General features: G+C 41.4%; 1 protein-coding gene across 1 annotated transcript in view; it reads left to right on the forward strand.

Moving 5' to 3' along the window:
- The first annotated feature begins 359 nt into the window (after positions 1–359).
- The window catches only part of ARHGAP18 (Rho GTPase activating protein 18), a 100,352-nt gene continuing 73,148 nt past the window's right edge, over positions 360–27,563 (forward strand). Inside the window, exon 1 of the mRNA XM_054022279.1 lies at positions 360–567. Within this exon, the coding sequence (XP_053878254.1) occupies positions 455–567 (113 nt within the window). The 5' untranslated portion in view covers positions 360–454. The remainder of the gene's footprint in view (positions 568–27,563) is intronic.

Genomic DNA, 27,563 nt, shown 5'->3' on the forward strand with positions numbered 1-27,563 from the left:
ATCCTGTAAGCAAGGGGTTAAGGAAAGTGGCAACTCAGTGACCAGAAAAAAAAAAAAGCATCATCTGGAAACAGGAATTGGAAAACAAAACTATCTTTTCCTGGGACCGCATATTGTCTAGTGAATAAGTTTCTTTCTACCCTTGTACTGACTAGTTGAATGTACCCTATTTAGATGTTTAAGTAATTAAATAAGATAATAGTAAAACACTGCAAAGGAGCAAGAAATTTCCTCGTTTAACAATACTCATGAATCATAGAGTCTAATTGGAGAGACAGGAAGCATTTCACATAAATAACTCCTCCCCTCCTTCCTCCTCTGTTTTGCAAACGCTGATCTTCAGAGGAGGAGCCGGGGGATGCTAATGAGCTGAGTTACCAAGTGAGGCGCTGGCAGGAACTTCATTACCCTTCTTTGCCTTAGTGTCTTGGCAAATTATGCTGCTACTCGAACCATGAACTGGCTCTCTGCTTCCCCGGGAGTCGTTTTAACAGCCTACCATCCTAGCGGCAACAATGCCGTGGCCGGGAGCAATGCGAAAGAGAGCGAAGAAACGGTCCCCTCAAGGTAAGGTAGAGTGCTCGGGAAACTTCACCTGCTCAGGGAGAACAGCCAGGCAGAGGCAGTCTGAGCTGAGAGAAACGCCGCTGCTGCTACCATGCAACCTGTTGACGCAGGAATGCTGTCCCAGGGTTCAGTACAAAGGCTCGGGGGTGCAGTCTGTAGGCTACAGATCAGAGGAGCAAAGTTTGGAAAACGTCAGAAGTTGCTCTCTGCAATGAGGTGCAGGGTATGGGCTGGAGAATTAACAATGTCTGGAACAGGTGCATTTGCAGAGACAGCACATGAGCTCCCACAGGTTGGGAGTCTTTAATGCCTTTCGTGTACCGCAGGTAGAAACACTTTCTGCCAGCAAAATTACTATTCTTAACTGGTAAACACTATCTGTGAAGAGTCAAGCAGCAAAAAACTTCCCCCCACCCTCACGGTCATTGGGCTAACCTGATCTTTGCTTTTGGAGGGGGGTGGGGGAGTGCTGCCCTTTCACTTGGGGTGGGGGTGGAAGAGAGACAGTTGTGCACAATCTGTGTGTGTGTGTATATATATATATATAAATAAATAAATAAAGTTACCGTTCAGAACAAGTTTTTGACTCAAACAAAACATTTCCTCACTGGCACAAGGTGATGTGGTTACATAGAGGGAGAGAAAGGAACGTGTATTCCATAGATTACTGAGGTGCAAATAGGCTCTGTGTACTTTGTTCTTTTTTCCCCTCCTACTGATTTTTTTTTTTTTTTTTTTTTTTTAAGATTACCTCTATACTTGGTGAATTGTTTCCTGCTTCAGTGTGTGTGCTGGAAATAGTAAATATTCACAGCAGTGCAAGGCATAGAATGGAAAACTTGCTTGTAAAATGAATGCAGTTATCACTCAGTTAGTACCTGCATGTGTATTACTTAAAAACACAGCAGCTGCAGTTCTTTGTGCACCTTTAACTAGGCCTGTAGTCTGATGCGCACTTTGCATGTCCAATTTCCATGGATGTTAGTGGGAGTTGTAGCACAACACATCTCAAGATCAGGCCCTTCAAGTTAAGCATTGTACAACTCTTCATGGGGCCTTTATGTATTGTACTACTCTGTTCTTGTATGTGGTAAGTTAAAGGATGGTGCTGGTAAAGAGAAAAAAAAAATCTTTCAATTTAGTATTTCCCTCTGCCATAAAAAAAAAAGTAAAATAGGTGCATGGGAAAGGTGTCAGATTGACATGCAGACTGAAGATCTCAGATTATTCCATAGAACAGGTTTAGCACAGGCAGCAGCATTGCAGACTTCTCCACATCGACCCCCATAAAGATCATCTGTAGAGAAGTCACTGGTGGGAGTGAGGAGTACCGTCCTCATGGCTCATTCCGATCATTTACCATTTCTCTGCTGAGAGAGAGTCAACAAGAGTGCCAGCAGCAGTGGTGAGATTTATAATACGTAGACTATTGAGGGCCCCATTGAACTTGTACTTACACATGCACATAGTAAGACAGTTCCATGTGTTTGCTTCAAAGAGATTCCAGTCTAAATAGACAAGGCAAATAAAGGGTGGGAGGAAGGAAGTACTAGGATCCTGATTTTATAGATAACTGAGGAGAGGTGAAGTGACTTGCCCAGGGTCACACAGGGAGGCTGTGGCAGAGCCAGGACTTGACCTCAGAAGTCTCAACTCCTTGTTGAGTGCTTTAACCACAAGACCATCCCTCTTTTCATTGTAGCATTGCTAATTTCCCTATTAGGAGTTAGACTATCTGCACATTTTGTTTAGATCACCTGAACTGTTTAAGTTTGATGTTGTTTGGGTTATTGAAAACCAACTGGTTTTATATAGACTAATGACTCCCACCACCCCTCTCCCCATATTAACTAACATCTGCTCCTCTGCTTTCATTCCATGGATATTCATGAGTATAAACATAGGACACCGCAAGGCTGGTGCACTCCTATAAACATGGAGCTCCATGAACACAATAATGCAATCCTAGTCTTAATTCTGAATGTGTCTAAAGGTGCTAGAACTAGTGAAAGCAGAGACAAGGGTACTGAAAGCACCACACTAGAGAGCTGGGACTCAAAGAGAGGAAGTTGTGAAACCCCACTGCCATGTTGGGAGGGATCCTGATTTCTTAGGTATTTGTAATGACATTTTTTCTAAGTTTGGCCCACTCTCTCGTCATCGGAAGGACAGGATGAAAAACGTTATCCCACTCCCTAGAGAGAACTTTTGAAGGGGGAATGTTCTGCTAGAAGCTCTGAAACGGTGGGCTGGAAGTTTGGTGCTTTACACCTGCAGTTGTTTCAAATGCACAAAGGCCCAGGGCCTTTGCTCTGTTGCTTGGGAACCTCTTCCCCATGGCAACACAGCTAATTCAGGAGGAGCATTCCCACGTGGTCCCCACTAATTTGCAGCTGCCCCTGAATGCTCCCTTGAGTGGGAGGGTTCATTGTACAGAAGGAGTTACCACATAAGATTCTGATGGCATCAGCATTATTATTTTACATGGAGAAGCCACATGGGATTGAAGTGAAAAGGGGTACATCTAATGTGATGAGCAGTCATTCCCTAGCGTTTTTACTTCTCTGGCCCTGGAGCCTGACTCCCAACCAGGCTTCTGTGGGATGTTGGAAATAAGGGGAACATGCTCTGGAGTTCTTGATCCCTCTTTCTAGTTTGCCCCCAGTCTGACTGTACTTTATCTGGCTTTCCTCCAAGTGGATAGTCCAATCCTTAGTTTTGCAGCACTGTTTGCATGAGCTTAAGTGACATTAAGACATAGCAGTAGTACATTTCTTTGTTCACGCATAAGAAATCTTTACAGTACAGTTTAGGCATCTGTCACTTTTTCAAAATATATATTGTGGATGTGTTTGGAGTTTAGGGTTACCTACCATGCAAACTATTTAATCTAAGTGAGCAGACAGCTCAGACCAATACCAAAACAAACTGTTTACCCAGGCTGCTAATAACTTCAGTTTTAGGAATTTGTTACTAAATCTAGGGGAATGTGGAATGAAAAATGTGTCCACCTCCTGCCTTTGAAAAATCCTGGTACAAGAGCTGCTCAGCAAATCAGTGCACGTAGGAATAATGGTAGTTTGCCCTACCATAACACTTTTCTCCTGAGGATCTCAAAGTGCATTACAAACATTAGATACTAGTCATATTGATACCAAAAGAATCATACTGTATGATCATACTCTTATCAATGGTTGGTTATGCTGTCTGTTGCTCATTGTGGACTTTGGGTGAAATGCCCGCTTATGCAAAATGCCAGCTACAAAGTATGTGTACCACTTTCTATCCTCCTTACACCCTCTTTTGTGGGCTTCATGCGATGTGTTGGCCTTCTGCACAGGGGTGACTCACCTTTTAGGACACCACATTACATACACATGCTGGGAGTCACTTATAGATGTTAAAATCATATAGCACAAGCTGTGTAGGGTTTACATGTGGATAATTATAAAGTTATACTTACGCAACTAATTACATACCCTAACTTCTATATCATACAGGCAGAGACTGGTGGCTATTTCATTAAACTATCTGGGCACAATTTGGTTTTTCTTTTGAAAGAGTTATGGGTCTCTCCTACTCACTGGACATTTGATCCAGATTTTCACACCCTTGGCATATTGAATACTGCCTTGCTATGGAAATGTCCCCACTGGCGTCAGTGTTGTGTATTAAGGTACTATTCAGCGTGAGTGAGGCTTTCAGATAATGTGTCCATATATGGATTTATGAGGTATGTGCTAAATGGCCAGGCAAAAAAACTCTTTGCAAGTCATACCTTTGCTTGCTGAAAAGCTGTGTGACAGCTTTGTCCTCAATGCTGCTTCTAATTAGAGCTGGTTGGGAAAGTTGCCAACAGAAAATGACCTTTTCACAAAATTTAAAATTTTCCAAGGAAAAATTTCAATTTTGGGAGGAAAAACTGATTTTCCATCAGGAAAATATAAAAAGGGGTTGCTGACTGCCTGAAAGGCTTTTTCAATTTCACTTTCTGCCTGCAGGGAATTGGCAAGAGCCTTCCAGGAGGACCACCAGCAGCCAAAAAAAAATTCTGCTCTTGTTCTTTCAAATGGAATTTTTCTGAAAATCCTTTCCTATGGAAAAAATTCACATATTTCCCCCCCTTCAAAAAGAAAAAAAACTTCAGAGAGGCATTTCCATTTTCTGGCCAGCTCCACTCAGCATTGCCAGGTTGTGTAGCAATGTGCCACAGTTATGCAGGAAACATCCAAATAAATGAAACTGAGATTTTCTGTAGAATTTGATGCCCTATCTACAGCTTCTGCTTTGTTCTGCAATATGCATGTACCAGCTCAGTGCTCCAGATAGTGTAACTTTAGTCCCAGTTTGAAAGTCACTTATTTGGCTTTACTTTGAATCCAAAAAACTTTCAGGCTTTAACTTAGCAGCCACCTATCATAAATATTCCTCTAATATTTTGATCACTATTAAATTAACAGTATGACTCAGCAAGTGGCTAAATGATTTGGTCCATTCTCCACCGGGACACTGCTTATACAGTCACAATCTCAAGTGATGACTATCCTATCCAAAGCATTCTTTTGTTATAGTACAGTATAATCCTCAACTATGTGGAATCATTCTCCTGGAGCATTTAAATTTAATTAGTTTGTGTTCTGACACATCCTCCCTGCCAGTATTTCAAATAGTCAGCCCTTGGAAACCTACTTGCAAAAGTGTAACCTTAAGGTTTCTGCTCATCTAAGGAATCCTCCTTTCAAAATGGGTAATACTGAAGCAGTACGCTACTGTGCTCCAGAAATCAGACCCATGCAAAAATAGCCAAGCCAGTTCACTCTGTGTTCTGCAGACATATGAGAATTCTTCCTTTACAAAACTTAGATCAAAGCCATGCTGATGGATGAAAGATGTAAACCTGTTCTAAGCTGGTCCTTGAAAAAAAAAAAAAATCATGCTATGTCTTTCACATATCTCCTCTAGCACAGGCTTACAGGATTATGGTTTTACGAGGCAATAATGTAGAAAGGCTTCTGTGTGGTGGCTTTAACATTTTTGCCAATCCAGCAGTATTTCCTGCAGCCAGGATCTTACAAATGCTGCTGATATTTTACCACACAGAAATCTAGTATGTAGACCATCACAGGAATAAACATTTGTGTAACCATAACAACTGGTAGAGTCTCTTCTCCTTTATATATTTTAAGTAACAGCTGTGGGTGGTTTCTAACCCTGGTTCAATTTTGTCTCAAACCCTTTGCGAGAAATAACAGATGACCGACCCAGTGTCAAATTCCATTTTAACAACTATCCTCTGTCCACATTGCTTCATTTCCCCCCCACTGCCACATTATGGATCCACTATCATTGGATTCATCCTCCATTGCTTGTATGTGATTTAGTGTATCCCTGCTGCGTTTTCACCCTGGTAAAATAAGTCAAGTGTGTCGCTTATGGTTCATATTGGATAAAGGGTACATGAGGTGCTTTGTAGGCAGGTAAGAAGAAAGAGGTCTCTGCTCTGAGTAATTTACAATTAAAGACCCTAATCTGGCAGATGATTATGCACATGTAACTTCATGCACATGAAAAGTCTGAGTTCTATGGCACTACTCCTTTATGTAAATATTACACACAGGTAATGGTTTGCAGGATTAAGGTCTAAATGGAGCATGTCTAAAGGACAGGGAACGGGATAGAGCAAAAAGTCAAGTGACTGCATGCAGCAGCACTAGTTGTGCACTCACTGGTGCCATAAGAAAACAAAAAATTAAGGTATTTAAACAACATTTATATATTGCATCTTCGAGAGCCAAGCCTAAAACACAGGTTAGCTGATAGGAATATGATGAAGTTGTGGCTTTTCCTCCTTTCCCTTTTCATTTTTAACTATTTCCCCCCTCTCCTCCTCCGTGTCTTTTTTTCTCCAACTCTTTTTTCTCAGAGCTAGGCTGCCATCCTTTGTTTCTCTCTACTCCTGTCCCCTCCCTCTGCAGTGACTCACTCAGCCAGCTTACTGACTGTCACTCAGCCTTCATGTGCACCTGTAACATTGACAGACCCCAGTTGTTGGCAGGTGGGATAGAACCTGGGACCTCTGGAGCTTAGTGCATTAGCGTCTACTGCATGAGCTAAAAGCCATGTGGCTGTTCGCTAAGGTTGTAGAGCAGACTCTAACCTCTAGGTGGTCTCAGTGCCACTAGATGGGAGAGAGCACCACACCCAGGAGGTGTGGGGGTTACACACCCACCTAGCTTCCACTCCAGCTTCCACTGCCCTCCTAAGCTCCCAGTGGAGAAGGAAAGAGCAAGTTGAATTTTAACTTTCGAGGTCAGACCTCACTCTTCCCCCTATCCCCATCAGCTCCTAAACCTCCAGTGCTCCCTCAGAGCAAGGGAATCTTCATGGATGAGTCCCTCTCCTGATCCTCCTGCCACTGCTGCCTTCTATGTTCTCTTGCGGGAAGGAGGATCTTTGGATTGACAGCCCACTCCTTACTCCTTTATCTTTGTCCTTTCCATTCAATATGGTGCTTCCCTTTGACCATCCAAAGTCTGGCATATAGGCTTTGAAATGGAGCTCCACCACAGATCTCAGTCAGCACTGATAAAACCTGAGACTGAGCAACAAAAATACACTCTTTCACCACTTGAGCAAAAGGAGTTACTGTATTAGCTGATAGCAGTAGTAAGCTCTTATCCACTCTGAATCATCACTAAAGGGGAACACCATACCACTTTGTCAACATGTTATACAAACACTGCCACATGAAGACTCATTTGCTACTTGGTCTCCCTTAGAAACAAGTCAGAAGGTAGGAACATCTTAAGTTTGGAAGGTTAAAGACAGACTTGCATTATGTATCATCCCACCAGAAATGGGAGTTTTAATATTGACCATGACAGAGAGATCAGACAGAACAGCAGTCACATACACCAAGAACAGATTTACTCATCAGCAGAATAGGTTTCAGACAATGTGTCCCAATATTTACTCACTTTAATCTGAATATTGAATCACTTGCATCCCAAACCAAAACATTTCAAAAAGATGCCGTTGTCAGTATGAATCCAGGCCTTCCCTCTGTCTATTTCCATCCCTGCAAGGAGAGGCGACGCAGCCACAGCAGTACCACTGATTTGCTCAACCTCCAAACACTGTAAAATGCTGCATGAGACATTGAAGCACCATCACTGATTTATACAATTGGTGTAACTTATATTGATGGAGCCTTTCCACCCACATTGGGTTCTTTCATAATCTGTTATTCTGCCAGATGCCTGAGGCGGAGGTCTCCCTACATTCACCATACAGGTTATTCTTAAATCTTGTAACCTCTTTCATTATGCCTCTATGGGGAGTTCTGTAGTATTTTATACGTGCCATTTCACCTGTGCTGCCTTGCATTACCTTTTCCCCATAGCAAAAGATGTATCACATCAAGACTGATTGCACTTAACCATTGCAGTCTTGCATGTGGTGTCAGCAGAGCTGTACATGTAGTTTTTTACTGCAGATAGGTAAATGTCATCTTTTATTTGGATCTTCCTGCTCATTTAAACCACACCCAATTTGATGCTCATCTTACAAATTCATCTTGAATTGATTGACATGAGTGCTTTTTAAACTGCACAACTTAAGATAGTTTTCACTTCTTTTTCCTCCTACCCATAGGACCTCACCTCACTCAATGCTTGAGCCAAAGTGCATTGAAGTCAAGGGAGCAACTTCCATTCACTTCAGTGGACTTTAGTAAATGAGGAGTAACATCAGTGGAGTTACATCAATGTCAAACTGGTGGGAGAGAATCAGGACTCCACGTATCAGAGTGGTAGCCATGTTAGTCTGTATCAGCAAAAACAACAAGGAGTACTTGTGGCACCTTAGAGACTAACTTATTTGGGCATAAGCTTTCGTGGGCTAAAACCCACTTCATCGGATGCATGCAGTGGAAAATAGCCCATGAAAGATTATGCACAAATAAATTTGTTAGTCTCTAAAGTGCCACAAGTACTCCATGTATGTTATTTTATGACATACAAAAAACAAGATGTTATGCCCTTTTCTGTTTATATGTGGAATATAGGGTCTAACAGACCTTTTAATTAAGAGGTCTGTATTTTTACTTATTAGTAAATGTAGAATGATTAGATAGATATGAAGTATAATATGACATGCTGTTGAAAAAGTTAGATTTTATTCAACAGCAGAGTGTAAATAACAAATTTAAAAGAGGAAAGATACGGAGGCCTGCTTTATATCTTAGAGCGAATATTGAAGTTCAAAAAGTTATGTATGGTGCATTAAATTTTTATGTAATTATTTGAAATTAATATTACCTAGAAATCTTTTTGAAGAGCAGAATAGTTAAACTTGCAGTCCCAGTTTTAGAATGAGTCCTAATGCCAGTCTGCTGGCATTGCACTCAATAAGAATTTGCAAAATGTTAAACTATTGTCACTGCCAATATTCTTCTCTTTGTATCATTGTTTAACAAAATGAGCTGTGACTAGACAAGTTGGAGCTGAAAGCTGTAAGGCTTTCACAAAAGCTATTTATAGGTGCCCCAGAAACATTTGTAACTTGAACTTGAACACCCTTCTCTATAATTAATGTTTGCACTAGAGTTAATATGTACCTTCACATTTTTCTATGAATCAGAATACTACACGCTGAGCCCTTAATTACAGTAGCTCTGCTACAGAGAAGTTCTTGCCATGAACAGTTCTGTAGATTCCTGTTAATGAACTTGATTGAGGAAAGAGTGATTCCACTATAGTACGATTTTGAACAAGATGACAGACTACATGATGAGTACTGCTTTTAAATGAACCTCTCTGCGCCCAGGAATCTTGATCTCAGAATTATTAGTGAGCATTTAAAAATCAGACCAAACTGAAAGTAGAAATATTTAAGAATCTAGATGTAAAAAACCCCATCAAAACCAGTTTATTCTATAAAACACATTTAAACCACATATATATTTGGCAGAGCAAGATTAATGTAGGTGTGGCTATCCTGTTCAATATCCATCCCCAATGAAGGGGGAAGGTTGTGCACTGGAATTCCTCTGTCTCTCTTGTCCTGTCCCCAACACACAACCCATGGAGTTCCAACCCTGTGAAGCTTCAAAAGATGGGATTCCTTGGAATACCAGGAAGGAAAACAATGTTACCAAGCTAGTCACCTTCTACCACAACTTTCCACAGCCCATAGATCTGCCTGACCAGGGGCCTGGCCTCTCTAGTCACAGGGGAAGAAAGGTAAGTAACTCCAGCATTGTGTTCACAGCATAAACAGGCAGAAGTTAGATGAAAATATCAAATACTCTCGCAGGAAGGTTGCAATGTAATGTTACTTCTAGTCTTAGAATCCAGAACAGCACACAGCAACCAAGAGAGAGAGAGCAGGCTGCTCCCTAAGGCAGAGAGGTACAACTCGTCCCACCTTGTTCTACACTGGTTCTTCAGACTGACTGCTGCTAGTCTTGCTAGATTGCACATTTTACTATAGAGCCCCCTTGCCTACAAGCAGGGCTAGGAAAATCCTCCCCCTCCCAAACACTCTTAAAGTGATAACTTGCAATTCCAAAACAGTCCTTAATACACCACAGGAAAGGACCTTTCCTTTGAGGGAGGTGGAATGCAAGGAAGGAAGGATAGTCTGGCCTGTGACTCAGAAGAGCTGCATTCAGTTACAAGCTCTTGAGTCTTTAAAATATTTAATCTTTGTCTTTTAGTTCCCCATCTGTAAAATAGGAATACTACTTTTAGTCACCTTTTATCTATTAAGCTCTTCAGCGAGGGCTGGCTCTTTGGATAGGTCTATATCTAGAACAATGGTGCCCTGATCTTGGCTTGTAAGCTCTACTATTTACAATTTGTACTACAGTAATGTTACACATGGTCAACTGTGTACCATATTCAACTTTGCTTTTCTACAATCATTGAGATTGTTTGTTGATTTGCACATGCATCATTTTTCTTCTGAGTCTTATGTGTAGACTTTTCATTCCGCTGAACAAACGTTCAAATACACAACTAAACTCTGATCTCTGGGGTGCAGTTTATCCAGTGATTTATAGAAATGTGGATTTCATGGGAAATGAAAACATCAAGATTTTTTATGGAGAAGGATCATCTGAGGATTTTTCCATGACAGGGCATTGCTACCCATGCTAACTTGGGATCAATGTCAGTTGTTTTCCAGCACTGCATTTTCCAAATGGATGCAAGTTTTTTTTTACTCACAATGGTGAGTTGCTGTAAGAAAAGTAAATAAAAATACTAATTACAGAATAAAATTTTCATCCTGCAGTATCCACAATAAATATTTTGGAAGGCAAAAATGTTTGGAAGAAAGGCAGCAATTATACCTTATGGTTAGGGGAAGTTGATTTGGGCTGTTTCTAATATGTTCATGAAGTTTGTTCAAAGCAGCTTGTACATGAGAAGGTATTACTTTTATATCGCTGCCTCCTTTAAAACAAACAAAACAAAAATCACATTTACTATCCTGCCACCTGTTCCTGGCTCCAAGTTATGGGAGAGGAGATGCTATTTTTTGTTTTATTTGAATGTCAGTACAAAATTTCTCTGGCCTACCAGCTTTCAGAATTCCTGTTCCTTTCTCCTGAGTCTTAACACACTGACCTGGCCTTTACTCTCTGCCCTGGGCAAGTCAGTCTTCTAGTTCAACTTCCCATTTAAAAATCAGAATCACATGTAAATACTTCACAGGGATGTTGAGAGAATTATTTGACCTTTATATATCACTTAGGATTAGCAGAGAACCATTTCCGTGTAATAGGACATTGTGGAAGTTTGTTTTGTTTGGAGACAAGGTAATTGTTGTAATGTTCAATTTATTAAGTGTCCTGTTCACAAAATGTTGTTAGAAAGACTGGCTTCAAAGTGCTTGGTTGTAGGCCTACTCCAAAGGCATGGCATACTTGGGAAACATTTCCTCATTCCCTTGAAGATGGATATTGGAAGGGAGATAATACTGGATTATTTCCCTGAATATTTGTGTATTATAAACATAATATAGCATTGCAGAGTGCTTTTTAGACCTTGGCAACACCAGAAAGTAGTACGAGCAAAAGTCCTATTAGCATAGTATCACTGACAAAGCTATTTCAGTAGAGTGGAGTCACATTGTGTGCCAGCACAGGTGGCCACTCTTAGGGAGCTGTGGGAATTTGGGATCAAAGTCCCACAACTCCCTCTGTTCCATCCCATAATCTACTGCTCTAGTGATACGTTTTTGAACTCTGCCGCAAACATGGATGCAATACATCACTTTTCTCCATATTTAAATACAGGGCATACAGTTCTGTTGTATTTGCAAAGCTGCAATGCTCAGTCATCTGAGGATGAGTGGACATTGAATGCATCAGACTCACTGGTACAGAACAACTGCACCTGGTGGAGCAGTTTGTTTCAGCTATGAGCACCAAGTAGTGGAATCAGACTGTGATGCAAGCGTAGGATGACCAGCAGTGGACCCAGAATTCCAGATGTGGAAGGCCACTTTCCTCAAGTTGTGTGCCAAACTCAACCCAGCACTGCATAGGGTGACCAGACAGCAAGTGTGAAAAATTAGGACAGGGGGTGTGGGTAATAGGAGCCTATATAAGAAAAAGACATCTGGTCACCCTAGCCCTGCAGGACAGCTGTCTTAGTGTGCCTGTCCTGACAGTGGAGAAAGGGTGGCAATAGCCATATGAAAGCATACAACCCCAGATTGTTATCTGTCAGTGGTAGTCAATTTGGCACTGGGGGGGAAAAAAAAACAACAACCCCAAAACAGTGTGGATAGTCATTATCGAGGCATGTAAGGCCATGTCACAGGGGGTCCACTCACCACTAGGCTACTCTGGAGATTAGCTCTTTCCAGGTGCTGTACCCGCCTCTGGCGGTCTCTCCACCTGTCTTCTCTCATGCTGCGGCCCCTCTCACTCCAGGAGCTATGGCTTCCTGTTTGCAAATTGGCCCTCCAGCGAGGTCACTATGGTTCTCCCCTTCTGGGATATCAAAGTCTTTTCAAGGCAAATTGTCTCAGGCAGTCCACTTTCTGGTCCATGCCACTTCCCCAGTGGCTGATAGAGGAATCTGGGTCCACCTTCTACTCCAGGTTCCAGGGGCCCTCTTGTCAGAAGCCAAGGTCTGCCCTATCCCATACTGTGCTGTTTTGCCCCTGAGCTTTCCTACCTATCTGGGTCTCCCCTCTTTCAGGGTTTGCCAGCCCAAACTCCCTCCTCCTAGGGAGTAACTGTAGGCTACCTAGCTCTGTAACCCCCAAACACACCTCCCTTCTAAGGAATGACTGCAGACTACCTCCCTGCAGTCCCTCTGTGTTCTCAGCTCCTGAGCTTTATACAGACCCCTCCTCTTCCTGTTCAGTTGAGTCTCATGTATAGTAACTCCAGTGCACCCTGGCTACTCCTCCAAGTGCAACCTGGAGAGTTAATTGGCCCAGCTAGCCACCTTAACCCCTTCAGGCCTTGTGTGGGTGGATATCCCATCTCAGGCCATAAAGCGTATCCTACTTTACAGAGCAATATGGCTGGTCAGGGTGCAGGAAATAGATGGGTTCAAAGGCATGGGCTTCCCACATGGTGCTTGAGCTTAGGTGGGACACATCTCTATACTACACACCCCTGCATAGCTTGAGTGCATAATCAAAAGGGGTGCTTTTCTATGATTACACAGGCTGTGGTAGACTGCTGTGGGCAATGTACGGACAGCATTGTTGGGTGGTCAGAAGTCCATGACACTTGGATTTTTAGAAATAGAGGACTTTTGACAAGACGAAAGCTGGGACCTTCTCCCAGACCAACCAATTGATATTAATGGAGTTTCTATGCCATTTGTTGTTCTTGGTGACCCTGCCAACCCTTTACTTCCCTGGCTTATGAAGCCCTATACCCGGCATCTGGACATAAGCGAGGGAAGGTTAACTATTGCCAGAGCAGAATGACTGTGGAGTGTGCATCTGGGGGATTGAAGGACAGCTGGAGATGCCTCCTGGCATGGCTTGATCTCAAAGAAAAAATATCCCAATAGCTATTGCTGGATACTGTGCAATTCTACTGACAAGGTGGAGGAATGAGGAGTTCAGCAGGCAGACTGTCCACAAGCAGCCTGGAAGTAGGTTGGTTACTAGTACCACTGCAAGCACTGTGCAGGTGATAGAAGCTTTGAGAGCTTCCCTCGACAGTGGGCAAAAGCCAGTGTCCCATTTACTTGGTACTCTGGTGGAGCCTGTCTTTCGGCAATATGCATGATTTATTTTAATGGAAATTTTAGGAAGCAATCCTTGGTAATATCCATAAATTACTAGCTTTAATATGCTTAATTATATTGTAAAATGTGGAATGGAAGGCATGCAAGCTATATGAATTATTTTCTAACAGTAGAGGCAGCACTGTAATGACAAAACACGATATTCAGCACTTTCAGAACTGCTGAACATTGTTTGTTGAGCTTTAAACAATGTCTCACCAAAAGAATCAAACCACCAACATCAGAACTATGTACAATGAAATGCAACATGCAGCTGTACCCAGTCTGTATCACAGGATTAGCTGATAGTGTGGTCAATAAGTTTTTTCAATGGTAGGTTAATATATAGAGATTTTACACACCTTAGTTGGTTTTGAACTTTACACCACAGAGATTAGTTTTATGACATACATCAAAGCACATCATAAATGTGAAGTGTAATCAGCTGTTTGTGATTGTAGTATAAGAAATACTTGAGTAAGTTCCCATTATCCTCACCCCAGCAACATCCTTACTATGGAAATTAAAGGGAAAGACTGAATGTGGTTAGCTTTTCTTAGAAAATGTTTAAGAATTTAAGACTGAATTCATTCCTTCTTCCCCCTTCAGAGAAGGAGAATAATACTTGTATTAAAAGTTCAGCATTTACTGCTCATTGAGGGGGAAAAAATGAATATATATTTGAATTTCTGTGAATGTTAATCACATACAAGATCCAAAAATAATGATTCTGCTCACACCAGGGTAAAGCAGGAGTTGCACATTCATGAAACTCCATTAACTTTAATGGGAGTTCAATTCTCTAGAATCTTCACATGAGCACTTTATATCTCTGATCTGAAAACACTGTTTATGACACTGTAGGCTGTTAATCTGCTGGATGGTGCTGCTTCAGGACTTTTCTCTAACATTTAGTAAGATTGTCAGAGAGGAGTGGATAGTCCTCCTCTATTATGAGATGGAAAAGGTACACTGGGATATTTGCATTATCTATTTTCTCCCAGTGCAGGAAAACATTTGAGGATTAGGGATACTTTCTTGAATCTTTGTGTTTAAAGAAGTGAGGGACTTAGTAGTCACCAGTTTGACAGAATTCCATGTATTTAAGACACTAGTCTACACTGACTGCAAAATCTCACCAAATTGCTGATAAACTTCAAAACAATAAAATTTTTATTTATTTTAGTCTCTAAATTGCACCACCAGAAGCAGAAAATTTCAGAATTATAGTGAATGCTTCCTGGTTTAATTATAGTTCAGGAACTAAAATTTCAGCATTGTTTCTTACTGTGGTGCATGTGTGAAAAGAATAAGCAAGAACAGAATGTGCTGATTAAGATGAATTTTCTAGGTACATATACTTAAAAGAATTAGTTAAGTGGCTGCATAATTAACCAATCTGAAAAAAATCAGGTAGAGCAGCGATTCTGCAATCAGAGCCATGGTGGAGCCTATACTGAGCCAATTTCAAGACTGGGCCCTAAAATGTGATTTAGAGCAAGCATGAAACTCTTTATACCAGAGCCTTTCAATCATGCAAACTCAGTATGTATTGATTTATAGTTCTACAGGAACCTAATGCCACTTTGAGAAGCTAAAGGTTTTTATATTCTGAATAATTTTAAACTACTAATTGTATTTGTGGCTTAATTGTTTTGTCTTTTTTTTTTTTTTTAAATAAAAGGAGAGCTTTCAAAGCCGAATGCAAAGTTTGATTAGGTGGAGCCTTACTGGAGGCTCTGTGGCACTGCTCGCAACCTCCTCCCCCTACAGAAGCCATGTGTGTGGTTTCAGGTTCCTTAGGCTTTCAGGAAAATGGTTTGTAGGAGGAGGAGCTGATTTCTGTGGACATCCCCTCGAAAGGTGTAGATAACTCATCAGATAGGTTTACATTATTAACACTTGACATAATATTTACTTAGTAATATTTGTACCGTGGTGTTTAGACAGGCACCAGGTGCATGGTCAATGGCATAACTCCTACAGGGAAGCAGAACAATGCAGAGGGAACAACCCTCTCTGGGACTGGGAGTTCCCTTTTGTGTGGACTCCAGGATCCTTTATAGACTTCCAAGCCCTTCTTAGTGGAAGTTTTTAGGAAAATTCCAACAAGGTTAGTTCATGGAGTTTCCCAATGTATCTTCCTCTCCCTTTGCCCCCAACTCTTCTTCCATGGCTATTCCCATAGGAGAATACAGTTTGGCTATAAGTCCTTAAAGGATTTCAAATAATGCTAGAATGTTTGACCAAGTAGATTATTTTGCTGAGTAACTAAAGTAAAGCCTGGCTATATAATAAAATAACATACGTTTGCTTTATTTGTAAAATTTTTTACATATAGGGATACAGATCATCTCAGTGTGTGTAATACATTAGTCGTGTAAATTCATACATATCTTAATCCTCCTCCACAAAAGGAATTGACCTGCCTTAAAATAATTTTGTAATTTAATATGGTCAAAGTGCAATTTGGTGTGTTGGGGACATAGTCAACACTTAGCTGCTGGCATAGGCCAGTGTTGACGGTAGGTAGCAACTATGATTTTTTTTTCATAGCCCTTTGACCTATTACATTTTGGCAATAAGGGTTTTTTTGTTTTGTTTTTTGTTGTTGTTTAAAGGAGGTTCTTTAGTTCCATTCTTTCAAAAAGCAAAAAAAACAAGATCTATGGATGAAGTCCTGGACTCACTAAAATCAATGGGAATTTGATTACTATCTTCAGTGGGGCCAGGATACCACATGATTATGATTAATTTAGTTCTGCATTAGCAAATGTCTGTTTTTCTCAGAATGAGAGATTATACTTTTGGGGTTGGTTGAGCCTCTCTCTATATGTTTATGCATGTAAATCTCTGGTTTTTCCTTATTCTTTGTTTCCTGTGCATTTTGTTCTGATTTAAAGTTCCAAAGTGAGGATCAGGAAGAAAGGTCACTTTGTTAAACGGTGCAAGAACCACAGAAAATAAAGTCAGTTCTTTACAGTAAAGCTTTCTATATTTAGATCAAAAATTGTTTAAAAAGTTGAAGTTGCAAATGTTTTTTCAGTGGAGTCTAGCCAGGACTCCAAAGTATTACACATTCTTTGCAAAAATTCTACATCTTAAGAAATCCAAATATTTGAATGTTTGAAATTGAACAGTTAATGGAGGCAGCCAGTTCTTAAGTTTATCATTCACTATTCTCCCATTTTGCTTATAGTACCCAATAAAACATTGCCATGTGAAATTTGCAAATATATGCAAACATCAAAACAAATTCGGAGATTAAAATCCAGTTTCCTATTAAAAAGAAAAAACGAGGAGTCCTTGGGCACCTTAGAGACTAACAAATTTATTGTTTATAGCCAACGCTTTTGTTGGCTAAAACCCACTTCATCAAATGCATGGAGTGGAAAATACAGTAGGCAGGTATAAATATACAGCACATGAAAAGATGGGAGTTGCCTTACCAAGTGGGGGGCCAGTGCTAATGAGCCAATTCAATTAAAATGGAAGTGGCCTATTCTCAATAGTTGACAAGAAGGGGTGAATACGAAGGGAGGGGAAAAGTCACTTTTGTAGTGCTAATGAGGCCAATGCAATCAAGTTGGCCCATTTCAAATAGTTGACAAGAAGGTGTCCTATTCAAGTAATTCATTTCCAATATACTTTAACACTAACATGTACTATGGCATTACTTCCTACAAAAATAACTAGAAATTCAGGGGACAACTATTTTATGTTTAAGTAAAAATTAGAAGTTTTTTAAAAAAATAGATATCCAGTAAGTTTTCAAAGCACCATTACTTTCAAGTCTCTTATTAGAGGGGTAGCAGTGTTAGTCTGGATCTGTAAAAAGCAACAGAGTCCTGTGGCACCTTTAAGACTAACAGATGTATTGGAGCATAAGCTTAGTCAGATGTATGTAATGGAAATTTCCAGAGGCAAAAAAACCAAACTTCTCGGAAACAAAAATTACCCTGGGGTGAGACTTAGCCAGGAAAATGTCATTAAGAGCAGGTTCTTCTGGAAGGCGTTAATGTGGGGCTTGAACCTTAAGTATAGAGAGACTCTTACCCTTCATAATGCTGTGGAATTATTTTGCACACGCTTTGTTACATAATGAGGTATCCTTGCTTTTTTTGTTTTTGCTAGAAATACATGCCCCTTATTTTGAATTAAACATTTTTACAGTTGTGTTGCTGTATTGGTTATGAATATGAAATTTTGCATAGCTTTTAGACTCTGGTTTTGCTTTGCACCTCTGTAGTTTTAAAATACACCTAGATTCTCCACTGAGCAAAGGAAATTAATCTTATGCTAATATTTTCTTGCAGTTTAAATATCTTAATATACAACAGGATTTAAATTTAACTTGTCCCAGTCATAAAAATTTAAGATGACTTAACGCATAATGTACGCCGCAACAACTGGTAGCTGAATGACAGTTTTCAGATCTTAACTTTTAACTACACCTCTACCCCGATATAATGCTGTCCTGGGGAACCAAAAAAATCTTACCACGTTATAGGTGAAACTGCATTATATCGAACTTGCTTTGATCCACCGGAATGCTCAGCTCCGCCCCACCCCCCTGGAGCACTGCTTTACCACGTTATTTCCGAATTCATGTTATATCGGGTCGCGTTATATCGGGGTAGAGGCATATCTTATTTTGAGCCAGCATAACAGAGCCTGACAGGATACTTCATCACCATCCCAAGCTGCTTCACCCATAGCCATTGTTGTTACTTTTATCAGGCAATGACTTGCAATAATGCATCTAATGCATAAGGTAGTTTTTCTCCATATACAGTAATATTTGTATGTGTTCTAGTGTTTACATGCTCTGTTCAAATTGAAGCTGATCATTTGCAAACTTTCCATTCAGTACACAGCTTAACTGCACTCTTGCTTTAGCCAACGCCTTTAAAATAATTAAGAATGCAGGCAAACATTTTTTCCTTTACCACCCCCCATAAAATGACATCCTCAACTCTGGGATATGCAAATTTTGTTATAAACATTTGTGCTAAAGATTTTCACACAGCTCCCACTGAATTCCATGGGAGGTCATGTGCTGGGAAGACTGCCGGTGTAAGACTTTAAAGAAGTGGGCTCCAAAAACATGAACAAATAGGAAAGAAATACTAGTGATTGAGAGGACCCATTTCAGTAAGGGTTAGCAGGGCAAATGGCAAAAAAAAACTACGTTAACAGAGTTGAAATTGCCTGGTGGTATATCGTCCCCTTGCATAAGAATGTGTTAAACAAAATTCAACCTTCTGAAAACCAGGATATGCACAGGTAAGGTTGCCCATACAACCTTAAATGTGCACTCTTCCAGCAATACCCCAATATGCCCATTAACCCAAGCTAAGATGAGGTGGTTGAGTGGTTAAGGTGATAGACTGCTAATCTATTGTGCTCTGTGTGCATGGGTTTGAATCCCATCCGCATCCCCCTTTTAGTACAATGACAGACCAAACCATGTTGCTTCCGGGGGGGGGGGGGGGGGGGGGGGGGGGAAGGGATAGCTCAGTGGTTTGAGCATTGGCCTGCTAAACCCAGGGTTGTGAGTTCAATCCTTGAGGGGTCCATTTGGGGACTGGTCCTGCTTTGAACAGAGGGTTGGACTAGATGACCTCCTGAGGTTCCTTCCAACCCTGATATTCTATACCTTTACAGTTCCAGCCCCACAGCTGCTGAAACATACAAGCTCCTCACCTCTTTTTACCATCCATTCACTCATGAACAGCATTCCATCTAACACGATTAAAAGACCCAAGCAAATTTCAAGAAAATGTGTTAGCATGCCATTTTAGAGCACTTGGAAGCATGGTCCTTTAAACAGGAAGTATAGAATGACAGTGGAGGGAAAGAGCTTCTCTACACATCCATCTGTGGCACAGGAGTTCGGAAAGGTGCGAAGTGGCCCATTTATCTCACTGTGATGTTCAGCTGAAGGAGAATTCCCCATGGAGATGCATACAGCCTGAAACAATAGCTCTGAGCTGTGTCTATTTATCTAAGCAGGTGTAACCCCCTCCCCCAGTGCTTTACAGCCTGGGATATACATGAAGTACACCAGTTCTCAGCTCTCCACCCAAAATGGCTGGACTTCACCAGTTTGTCCAGGTTCCATATTTTGATGCCAAACTAACTTAATTTCCTTCTTTGAGGTGGCTGATCTACTGGATTGAGGGAAAGCAGTAGACAAGATATACAGCATCTTGACTTTAGTAAGGCTTTTGACACAATTCCAAATGATGTTCTCATAAGCTAACTAGGAAAATGCAGTCTAGATAAAATTACTATAAGGTGGGTGCATTACAGGTTGGGAGACTGTACTTAGAGTAGGTATCAATGGTTTGCTGTCACACTGGTAGGGCACATCTAGTGGGGTCCCACAGGGCTCAGTCCTGGATCTGATACTATTCAATATTTTCATTAGTGTCTTGGATAATGGAGTAGAGAGTATGCTTATAAAATTTGCAGATGACACCAAACTGGGAGGGGTTGCAAGAAGTTTGGAGGATGGGTTTAAAACTCAAAATGACTTTGGAGAATTGGTCTGAATTCAACAAGATGAAATTCAACAACAACAAGTGCAAAGTACTTCACTCAGGAAGGAAAAAAAAAAATCAAATGCACAACTACAAAATGGGGGAATAACTGTCTAACTGCTGAAAAGGATCTGGAGGTTATGATGGACCACAAACTGAACAGAGTTGTCAATGTGATGCAGCTGCAAAAAAGGCCAGTGTGATTCTGGGGTTAACAGGACTGTTGTATGTTAGACACAGGAGGTAACTGTCCTGCTCTACTCGGCACTGGTGAGACCCTACTGGAGTAGGATGTCCAATTCTGGGCACCACAATTTAGGAGGGATGTGGACAAATGGGGAAGACTCCAGAGGGGAGCAACACAAATGATAAAAGGTTTAGAAAAACCTAACTTATGAGTAAAGTTTAAAAAAAACTGGGCATGTTTAGTCTTGAGAAAAGAGGTCTGCATTGCAACCTGATAAGTCTTCCAAATGTTAAGGGCTGTTATAAAGAGGACAGCGATCAATTGTTCTCCATGTCCACTGAAGGTAGGGCAAATAATAATGGCCTTAATCTGCAGCAAGGGAGATGTAGGCTAGATATTAGGAAAAACTTTCTAACTATAAGCATAGTTAAGCTCTGGAATAGGTTTTCAAAGAAAGGTGTGGAGTCACTGTCATGGGAGGTTTAAAAAAATAAGTTGGACAAATAACTGTTAAGGATGGTCTAGGTTTACTCAGTCTTACCACAGTGCAGGGGACTGGACTTGATGACTTCAAGATCCCTTCCAGCCCTACGTTTCTGTGATACTGTGAGGGATGAACTGAGAATGGAGTGTATCTTCAAATACATACAGAAAGGGCTAAATTGTGCTAGGTAGATTCTGAATACAGGCAGTGCAGTGCCATCTTGCCCCAGACTGGGTGGAGGGGGAGACAGTCCCTTCCTCACCTACCCTGAATTGTGTGCATGTCCTCCATCCTGTAGGTGCCGCCTCTTTACCCCCCAATTCCCTTCTTCCTTTGGAATACTCTCCTTGTAGAATCCTCACCCACCCTTCACACCCAAACAGGGGCCAGTCAGAATCCATCCCCTTACACCAATCTACAGGTTCCATTTACAACCTTAATGATGACCTTTTCCCAGATTACCTTACAACAAAACCTTCATATGAACTATAAGATTGTTGACTGCTCAATGGCCGTCTCTGGCAGTTCACCCATTCACTGACCCAGGTACCACTCCCTCAGGGGCTGGCAGGGGAACTCAGGCCCACCCCTTATTCTGGGTTCCAGCTCAGAAACACTCTAAACAGCAGCTGAGGTGTGGTTCCCTCCTTCACCTTGCTGCCTTTCCCTGAGCTTCTTCCTTACCTCCTGGGCCTCCCCATGCTTCTGGGTTTGCCAGCCTCTCAGCACCCTCCTCACAGGGAGTAATATAGGCTACTTATCTGTCTCTATAGCCCCCAAACACAACTCCATCCTCCCAGGGAGTGACTGCAGCCTGCCTCCCTGCAGCACTCTCTGGTTCCAATTTCCTGTCCTTATATAAGCCCTGGCCTGTTTCCTCTCAGGTGGGCCAATTAACTTTTTCCCTAAATCTCCCCCTTTTGCAGTTTAATGGGCTGATTAGATCCATTAGCCTAACTCAGCACTTGCAGGGCCAGTGTGGGGAGTACACCCCATCGCAATGGGGCTCCCATTGGGTTGGCTTACAAAGCTTAATTTACATGCCAACTGAGAGATGGGTGCATAATCTTTTGTCTGGCAAAAAGCCTGTTTGTCAGCTCTGCATTGACACAGACTTCAGGAACATATTGCCAGTAGACATACATACTTATGTAATATCTGTACATACATTTCACCACAATATTAATGACCAGTGTGACCCTGGCTTTCATTTAAGACCTCATACAACATTCTTTGGCGAACTAGTGTGTACACACCAGAGTCAAGATATTCTTGTAACCCAGTTGGCATTGAGGGGTTCATGGGTCACAACAATGGCTTAAGACACTTCAAAATGAAACATAGCTATTCCTAGCTTGGACCTTGGGGGCGGAGGGCCTTTTCCAATCCACTCCTGTGTTAGAAGTAATTAAGCAACTCAGAGGTTTTCCTAAGCTGGATCACTCCGTGGTGTCTCTCTTTGGGGGCTCTGCATTGTCATTCTGCTATTGCTGAAGTGCTTCCTGCTCAGATCTTGCTAGCAAACTGTGGGCAGCAATTGGACTACAAGGCCTGCAGTCCCTGGCTGTATGTAGTTGCCTGTTACAGCAGCATTTTCTCTTTGGGCCAAACATGTAGTCAGAGCATAGTGATCTTTGGCACTTTGAGGAAAAAAAAAAAAAAAAAAAAACCTTCAAGTTGCTGCCCCTTTAATTGCCTGGGTTGGCTTCTAGCTTTGAGTTGCTGACAAGCTCAGTCAGTTCCTCTTTAATAGACCCCTGGCTCAGTCTCGGCTACTCCCTACAAATTCTGCACAGATCTGTCTTTCCCTGCAGCATCGGGCAGTCACAGCCTGCTCTGCATGGGACTCTCTATCCAGCTGCAGCCTGCACAGCTTCCTGCTCTGCAGGCATCTTTCCAGCTCCTGTGACAGCATGTTTGTCCTTGTGGCTCTCCTTTGGACAATAAAAACACCTTCCGGAGCTGGGTTGCCCTGAACACTGTTTGGGAAGGCTCACAAAAGTTCATTTACAACTTAATCTGACTATTGTAATTATACTGTAATAAACTGGCTGCGTATGTGCACACTAACCTTCAGACGGAATTGGAGGTTGTAACCTGTGCTGCCAGTCCTACACTTAGAATAGCTAATTGAGAGTCTCCTTTAACTAATGCAGTAGGGCCGGAGCTGCTAGTGCACCAATTTTATACCACTATGCTCTGAAGTTATGAGGGACCCTAGTGTACCTTCATGGATGTTACCATGCTTGGCTAGATGGCCAGGGACTTTTAAAAGATACCTCAAATTAACTGAACATTATTCACATGACTCTTTTTGACTGTGAGTAGAAGACTAATATTTTGAGGTGCTCTTAGGCTCTTTGACTGCTCAAATGGAGTTAGGGACTTAACCTCCATTAAAATCAATGCAGGTTAGGAGCCTACTTAGAAGTAAGGAGTCTTACTCCAGTTGGTCCAACAAAAGATATTACCTCATCTACCGTGTCTTTCTAATATCCTGGGACCAACACAGGTACAACAACACTGCAAATAACTCTTTTGAGCATTCAGCCGTTTCTCAAAAAAAAGGGACAGTATTTGTAATTCCAACATCACCTCCAAACTTATTCTTTTATATTTGCAGAGCCAAGCTGCACAATGTGTGCAGAGTTTGCACAGTACAGTGGTCACCCTTAGGTTTCATTCTATTCGTAGACATATTATCAGATCATGGGGTTAGATCTCAGAAGATGGCAGAATTTTTCAAAACCAAAAATAACACGTAACGTGTGTGCACTACATGCTAATTTTCTCAATAAGTGGAATAAAAGTTATGAATATTAAAGATTGACAGTTTTTTAGAAGGACTTTAATGGAAGAGAGAAACATAGTAATATTGAATAGGCTTGTAGTTGTATCCGTATTAGGACAAAGGATTAGAGAAAGAGTTAAGAGGAGTGAGAGATGCTGTGGAGTGTGCAATAAAAGGATGAGGTTAATAGATACCATAGCTGGCAATTTGGTAAATGGATGCCAAAATAAGGGCAAAAGGTTGAAAGAAGGATAGCAGAATAGGATCAGTTGGTTACATTATTTTTCTTGTTTTCCTAGTTAGGAGTCTAAGTCCCATTTTCTTTCAGTGAGACTTAGGCTCTTAAGTGACTTGGGCACTTTTGAAAAATTTTACCAATTACATTACCTACACTTCACAAAGGTCATCTATTAGGGTCAGCGATAGATGGAAACCATCTCCTTGTTTTCCTGGCAGGTTGCTGAAATGTTCTCAGGCATATCTAGAGAAGTCTGACTCTACATGAGTTCACATTTTAAGAACAGAAAGCCTTTGTGAGCAGGGAGTTTCTATACATTTGCATCCAATAGGAAAATATTTCCAAAGCCCAAGAATTTCTCTGTTCAAATATTTCAAGAATGAAGGGAGATTAGAATGACATCTAGCATGAAAGCCTGCTCATTGTTATCAAATTGAAGGTAAAAAGAGAATTGATTTTTAAAAACAATTCTCAGTGTTGCCAACTGTCATAATTTTACTGTGAGTCTTGTGATATTTGGTGTGTTACTTCAAGGCCCAGCTCCTGAAGTCCTGAGAATTTCATCTTGCATTTGAAAAAAGAAATCGAGTTTCTAGCCCTCCTGGTTGCAGAATTAAACTTAAAAACATGAACCAAGATCACTCTAAAGCCTCAGGAACCAGAAGGCAAATAATATATATCTATATATTTTTAAACCTCATAGCGTAATCCAATCTCAGGATTTTTTTGGGGGAGGAGGCTGGTTTATGGTTCTTGAATGCTTGGGACTGGCAACACTGAAAGCTCTCTGGGTTAGATTCACCCTGTACATGCTTAGGGCTCCACACAAGGCTTATGGTCCACTTATGTGCTACTAACATATTTTGGATACTGTGTTTTGTATCGGCCAGCTCACTGAGTAGAACTCCCTTGGCCTCTCCAAATGTGCAGTTATTCAGTAGACAACATTAGGCATGTCTATGTGAACATACACTCCAGCTTGCCGCACAGTGAAAGTCCTCAGTGCCACAGACAGTGCATGGCATGCTGGAGCATTGTAGATTTACACCACAGTCTGCTGCGCAATATGCTTTCATGTAGACTTGCCTCTAATTTCTGGAGACTGGAAAAAGTGTCACCCTGGGAGACTAGCAACTTATTGTAGTGATGGCTGACACCTATTTTCCATTTTGTGATAAGATTAGTTTAGATGGTGGTGCATGAATGGCAGGTCCTTGATAGCTTAAGGTTAAACCGTTTCACAACAGTTATGCCCTTGGTAATATTGTACTATACATACAATCTGGGCCTCTTGGTTATGGCTTCATATCTGGAAACCGCCTTTCTAGCACTATCCATTAGAGAATTAGCTAAATATCTTCTCCTGTATCATTGCCACAAATGCTCTGTAGATTCCCACGAAAACGGAGGGGGCGAGAAGCAGCATTCAAGTCTTGCGGAACACTAATGAGGCATCTACAGGCAGCAGTGTAGTTATACTAACAGACACACTAACTCTAAGCTTCTAAAACCCCCGAGATCTCAGTTTGGCACATTTCTATTTAGTGTTTGAATATTGTAAATGAATAATAAGAATTTATATTGTTCTTTTAATCTCCAAAGCATTTTTGAACCAGCATTGACAGCTGCTGATGGCATTTAGAAAACCCAAGGGCCTGGTCCTCCATTGCCTTGCACCTTGTGTAGTCATTTACAAAGCAAGTGCAAAGTGAATGTAAAACTACTACACTGTTTCCAAAGATTTGAGAAGTGAACATTACTCTGCTTCTGATCTACCCTCCCACCCCCCCGCCTTGTTACTTTTAAGCTGAAGGTGGACTTGGGCAAGCCTGAACTTGCAAGTGACATTCACAATGTCAACTCCCAAAAGGTCACAAAATAGCTTCACAACAGCTCTAAAGTTGTGGGAGAAAGAGCCTAGGGGTAAGTTAACCAGAAATCTCTGACAGATATTGCAACCGCATGCAGTATCTTTGGGACAACTCACTGCATGAAGTTTATGTATCATGGTGGGCCAGTGATTATATGAATGATTGTTTTCTATTCCATAGGCGATAATTACCACAGCTCCATCAGGAACTAAAATAGTGGGAAGTGATTACATTGAATCACATTATAAATACCTCCAGAGAAGGACCCCACCCCTGGAAAAGTTCTCATATTCTGGTTCAAACCCAGTTTCCAGAGACTAGGAAGACAAAGGGCTTTTGGCATAAAAAGGCTACATTTAAACTGACTCAGGGCCTTCTTTCTGATCCAGCAAATGGACAGGACCTTCTGTGCAAGGGTCCCAACCCTGGCGGAAGGGTTGGAAAAAACTGACCTACCAGACTGATGAATGATCTCTGGTAAGCTTTTAGCATGAATATAGGAACTTCTGTTTTTATATGTTGTTTCTGTAAAGCTTTTTGCCTTAAGAATAAAGGTGCTTGCTTAGAAAGAGCTGTGTGGTAACTTGTAACTAGGGTGGCCACTGATACATCCTCAGAACACCAGAGATCCAGATACTTCCAGCATGGCATGGGCTGCTGCTGCCAGCGGGGGCAGGGTGACACTTTCTGCATAATGACATCCTCCATGTGGCGTGAGCTAGCATGCATGGTGCGTGCAACTTCATGCCAGCTAGGGAGGAGCAGCATGCTCTGATACCAGACAAAACTGCATCCAGTACCAGATAGGGACAAAGGTTACCAAAACAGGACTGTCTGGTTAAGAACCAGGTGAATGGCCTGCCTGCTTGTAACTGCTGGCAATACACTGTTCATAGCCCTTGGAGAAAGAAAGCAGAGCACAGGTGCTGGCCTCTAGGTAGACTAGTTTGCTGGGATATCACAGTGGATGACAGGTTGCTGTGCAGCCTTAATACCTCCCAGGTCAGAAGGGAGTGGGATAAGGGGCCCTACCCAGAGAGACAGATGCTGGCTGGAGATCTGGGAGCTCCTGGAGTGGAGCACAGAGAGGGGGATACAGTGCAGTTATCCTGAAACTGATCATTTTTTTTTCTTGGCTTTGATCAACTAATTGTTACCTGGTATGTTCAAGTATGTCTGTTAGAAAGGACTGGGAAGAAGAACAGGGAAGTTGCAGTCAGTAATGGAAAGAATAAGGTAAGTAATGGAAAGGAATGCAAGGAAAGGTTACAATCACTGTAATGGATGACTAGGGCTAACAAAAAAATGTTTACACAGTCTTGGTCTAAGATCTCTCTAATGCTTTCCAAAGGTCATAAAGCATTTTAAAGGGGGGCCAGAAATAGCCTAGCATTGTGCTGGATCCTAAATGCGCACAACCCGACTCTAAACTAGCAATTACCCAGGGCATGCCTGCTGCTCGCAAACACTGATGATATCAGCTTTCGTTTGCCAGGAGATTGAGATTCCAAATACCATACCAGAATCTTTAATATGTTGAGCCATTAATATATTAAAAAAAGACATTCGACAACTTCTTCATAAACTTCAATGTGGAAGTGTTACTGCTCCATTG

This window comes from Malaclemys terrapin, chromosome 3 (genome assembly GCF_027887155.1).
Source record: "Malaclemys terrapin pileata isolate rMalTer1 chromosome 3, rMalTer1.hap1, whole genome shotgun sequence".
Taxonomy (NCBI): Eukaryota; Metazoa; Chordata; order Testudines; family Emydidae; genus Malaclemys; species Malaclemys terrapin.